The sequence below is a fragment of the Tupaia chinensis genome, unplaced genomic scaffold (genome assembly GCF_000334495.1).
Source record: "Tupaia chinensis unplaced genomic scaffold, TupChi_1.0 Scaffold142384_1, whole genome shotgun sequence".
Taxonomy (NCBI): domain Eukaryota; kingdom Metazoa; phylum Chordata; class Mammalia; order Scandentia; family Tupaiidae; genus Tupaia; species Tupaia belangeri.
In genome coordinates, this window is record NW_006202232.1 from 229,320 (window position 1) to 233,887 (window position 4,568).

The following is a 4,568-nucleotide window of genomic DNA, read 5'->3' on the forward strand; positions in this document are numbered from 1 at the left end:
AGTCCCAGAGGATTGTTTCAAAGATGTCTGAGCCCCACAGTCTGTTAAGGGAAATACAGGAACCAGGACTGGTCTGAACCCTCATAGGTGACAGTCTTATGGGAAATATGAAGAGGTCAGGCCTATTAGAGGTAAGAGGTGGCCAGCCTAATCCTAGGAATGTGGGTGGAGTCCACCCTTCCTGACTTCTTCCCCACAACACTTTAGGTGGAAGGCCTCGATCCTGATAACGTGAGGGCCATGGTTCGTCTGGCTGTGGGGAGCCGCATGGTGACCGTTAGTGAGTACTACCTGCGGCCTGTTTCCCAGCAGGAGTTTGACAAGAACTCCTCGGATCTCAGTAAGTAAGCCTCCTACCTAACTGGGGGAATTGCAGAAACATTTCTGGGAATGGCAGGGCCTATCTCTGGTGGGTTTTAGATCTGTAGGGTGTGAGACAGCAGTCTGCTTGGCAGTTGCAACTTCCTGTCAGAAGTCAGGGGTTGAGCTGGCCCAAGCTGGAGGATTCAGGCAATAGTGTACTGACTTGCTGTTGGAAGCCACATGGCCAACCGCAGGTTTGAATTCCCCAGTATACCTGAAACATGCCAGACATATGTCTGAGATCTTAACTAGCTAGAGAGCTGGGGAAAGGGAATCATGGCATGACAAGAGGGTACCCCTCTACTGTGTGCATGCCCACACGTGCACACGCACACCCACATGCACTCTCTCTCATAAAAGAAACAGAATAATAGGACCAACAGGTGGCTTGAAGATTAGGATGGCTGGATCCCACATAGCTGAATTCACAGTTTGAGTCTTGGACTCAGCAGCTTAAAAATAACACTGAGCACATGTGCATGTGTTCCTCAGATCCTGAGAAAATGGAGAAGGGATTGTGGCATGGCCATTCCACCAGGGAGTGATTTATCACTTTCCCTCTCTCTTCAGCAAGTACATATGCCCTATAGCAAAAACTTAAAAAAAAAAAAAAAGAAATAGAATAAACTTGAAGTCAGGAGGTGAGAACAGACATAAGGAATTTATTCCATTTGACTGAAGGAAGGTTGATTAGTACCTCTGGATCTTTAGTCTCTCTCTGAGGGGGAAAAAGTAGGTATAGAAAGCACCTCGTACCCTTAGGAGGGCTTTGTCCATTGAGGAAATGAATCTGACTTGCTAGGAATGGGAGCCACTAGGGTTCGCTGGAGGAGAACATGCTAGGCAGGTAGTAGCCTGTGTGAAGGCACATGGGCAGGCTGGGGTAGCTGGGTAGATGGCTGCAGGCAACTCTCCAGGATTCTCTCCCATACTGAGCAGCTGCTCAGGTGAGCACTGTCAGAGTGGGCCAGCCAGTCATAGGAGGCTTTCTGGAGGAAGCTGAAATGCAGAGGAAGTGGGAGGCATTGTATTAGCCCAGACAAAAATCAAAGATGCGATGGTGAGAAGGGGTGCTTTGGCAGGTGGGAGATGACCCTGGGTTGGGTTACAGCCTTGGGAGGAAGGGCCAGTAAGACATTGAGGCTCTTTTCCGGGTTCTCCCTACATCCCCTTGAACAGACCAGATGAGCAAAGCTTCCCTAAGACAACAGAATGGAGCAGCCCTGTCATGGAAGGGTGTCCGTAATCAAGACCTCCATGTCCGGTGGGAGGACTCTGAGAAGAAGCGGAAACACTTTCCAGATCGGTGGGAGCCTGGGCATCTGGGATGGGGAAAGGGGCAGGGGTGTGGGGAGGCTCAAGCAGTCGAGGAAGGCTTCCAGGGAAAAGCGGGTGTGGAGAAGGAACCAGGAATGGCATCGGGGTGGGTTTCACAGTGTAGGCAAAGGGAGGTGACTAGAAAGTGCAAGTGATGAAGAGCTAAGCATGGAGCTGGCCCCTCTCCACAGACAGGATGGGCCTGCAGCCAAAACTGAGAAAGCAGCCCCCAGGAGTCAGCACTGGCTGCACAGGGACCTGCGCGTGCGATTTGTGGACAAGCTGCACAAAGGTGGCCGGTATTACAACAGCAAGGTGGGAATCCTGCCATCTGTATCCCCTTACTTTCCAGGGACTGGGTACCCTTAATTCTCTCACATGTCCCGCCCCCTTGACCTGACTCTCCTTCCCAGATGACCATTGAAGATGTCCTGAGCCCAGACACCTGTGTATGCCGGACAGATGAAGGCCAAATCCTGGAAGGTGAGCCTGAGTTATGGCAGCTGGGGTGTTGTCACCCTGGGGTCAATCAAGAAGGGCATCTTGGGCCAGCAGGTGGCATGGTGGTTAAGGTGCTATATTCCCATATGGCTGACCATTGTTTGAGCCCTGGATTTAGCAGCTTAAAAGTCACACTGGGACTGTGTGCATGTATACCCAGAATCCCAGAAGAATGGAGAAGGGATTGCAGCATGGCCATTCCCCCAGGAGTTGATTTCTCATCCCCCCCTCCCCCCGTGTACAGTACGTGTGAGTGTGTGTGTGTGTGTGTGTGTGTGTGTATATGTGTTTGGTGAGCACACATGCCCGTGACAAACACCTTTAAAAAACGACATCTTAGACCAAGAGCCTGTTCCAGGAAAGGCTGGGAGGTTGGGCAGGGTTGAGGTTGTTCACAAGGACCAGCATCCTCTTCCAGAAAATTATACACTTGTGGGACCAACAGATGGCATAATGGTTAAGTCTCTCGATTCCCACATAGCCAATAGTGGTTCAAGTCCCAGACTTGGTGACTTTAAAATCACGCCAGGCACGTGTGTGTGTGTGTGTGTGTGTGTGTCCAAAATCCTGAGAATGGAAGAGAAGGGATAAAAAAAAACTTCCCCCTGGGGGGTGATTTCTTGCTTTCTGTCTCTCTATCTCTGTCTTTCCGGCGAGTGCATGCACCCTATAGCAAAAATCTCTCCTAAAAAAAATTATATACACTTGCATGTTGGTGATAATCTGAAACTCACTCTCCCCATCTGTCAAATTAAGAGAAATGACTATTTCTCCCTCTTGTGACTGGCACCTCATAGAGGGGCATATTGAGCTCCCTTTGAAGGCAGGGCTTACAGCAACAGGCCCACAACAAATGATACCTCTTAACCCACTGTCACTGAATATAAACACTCCCTGTATTACAGTTAACTGCTGTAAACTGCTCTTCTACTTTCCTCCCTATGAAATGGGTGTGGTGGGACTTTGCAACAGGGTCTAGAGTAGCTCCAGGGAATACAGTAAAGGTCCTTTTTTGGGACCAGCAGTTAGCGTAATGGCTTTGTCGCTGGACTCCCATGTAGTCGACTGCGGTTCGTGTCCTGGACCTGGTGGCTTAGAATTCACGCCAGGCGCGCATGCGTGCATGCCCAAGATCCCGAGAGGAGAATGGAGGAGAAGGGATTGTGGCGTGGCCATCCCTCCTGGGGGGTGATTTCTCGCTTTCTATCTCTCTGTCTCTCTCTGTCTGTCTGGCGAGCGCACATGCCCTATAGCGAAAACCTCTCCCAAAAAAAAGGTCCTTTTTGACAGGACTCTGGCTGGACAGGCCCTACTTGCAAGCTTCACTCCCTTCTCTTTCATCTGCAGGCCTGAGGGAAGACATGCTGGAGACCCTAGTACCCAAGGCAGAGGGCACCCGTGTGATGGTGGTACTGGGCCCACAGGCTGGAAGGGTGAGTGCTGTGCCTGGAAGTAGGGGATTGGGGGTCATTCAGGGGATTACCAATGTCTGGGCTGGCCTTGCTGACACCATCCATACTCCAGGTGGGACATCTGCTGCGCCGCGACAGAGCACGGAGCCAGGCTTTGGTGCAACTGCAGAGAGAGAATCAGTTGGTGGAGCTTCACTATGATGCCATCTGCCAGTACGTGGGCCCTGGTGATGCAGATGAAGACTGAGCCATGGCACCACTCCCATCCCCCAGGCTGTGACCTATCCTTGGACAGGATGAAAAAGTTGCCTTTGAGAAGGTGGGAAGACCATTGTTCTGTCCTCCACTTGCAGTGCTGTCCTAGGACGGACAGGGAAATGGATAAATGGACCATACGGGAAGCTAGAAACAAACCCAGTAGTTACCAGCATGTAGTGTGTAATAAAAACTATTTGAATACTTAGTACAAGGATGAAATCTTTTTTTTGAGAGAGAGAGAGAGGTTTTTGCTATAAGGCACATGCACTTGCAGGGATGAAATCTTAAGGTGGTGTACTGAGCTATGAGTTAAAATGGGAACTGATCTGACTGAGTTGGGAACCATTTCATTTTTCACCCTCCTTGCTCAGGGTGCAGGACAAGTTAAGAGACCCATTTAGCCATGAGCTCATTCTTGGAATACAGAAACTAAAACCTGCGTTAGCCCTAATGGCATAGCAGTAACACAGCACTCTGGTGCTGAAGCCACACGGAAAGTCCTAGGTGTACGTGCTATGGGCTCCCTGAATACACAGGGCACATACATGCCTGAGATCTGGGCTGGCTGAGGCTAGCAGTGGATCACAGCATGAAGACTGTTGGGGGTACCTACCTCTGTCTATCTCTCCCTCTCTCCCTCCCTCAATAAATAAATATATTTATAATATTTAGGAAAAACTATGAAAATATGCCCCCTGGGCAGATGCTATGGAATCA

At 50.1% G+C, this 4,568-nt stretch overlaps 1 protein-coding gene across 2 annotated transcripts in view; it reads left to right on the forward strand.

Annotated features, from left to right (window-relative positions):
• Positions 1 to 4,057, forward strand: part of GPKOW (G-patch domain and KOW motifs) — a 31,626-nt gene extending 27,569 nt beyond the window's left edge. For both annotated transcript variants that reach the window (XM_027766322.1, XM_006163506.3), the window contains exons 7-12: positions 208 to 340; positions 1,543 to 1,669; positions 1,872 to 1,995; positions 2,094 to 2,163; positions 3,529 to 3,614; positions 3,706 to 4,057. In XM_027766322.1, the coding sequence (XP_027622123.1) occupies positions 208 to 340; positions 1,543 to 1,669; positions 1,872 to 1,995; positions 2,094 to 2,163; positions 3,529 to 3,614; positions 3,706 to 3,840 (675 nt within the window). In that variant the 3' untranslated portion in view covers positions 3,841 to 4,057. The remainder of the gene's footprint in view (positions 1 to 207; positions 341 to 1,542; positions 1,670 to 1,871; positions 1,996 to 2,093; positions 2,164 to 3,528; positions 3,615 to 3,705) is intronic.
• Positions 4,058 to 4,568: the final 511 nt, after the last annotated feature.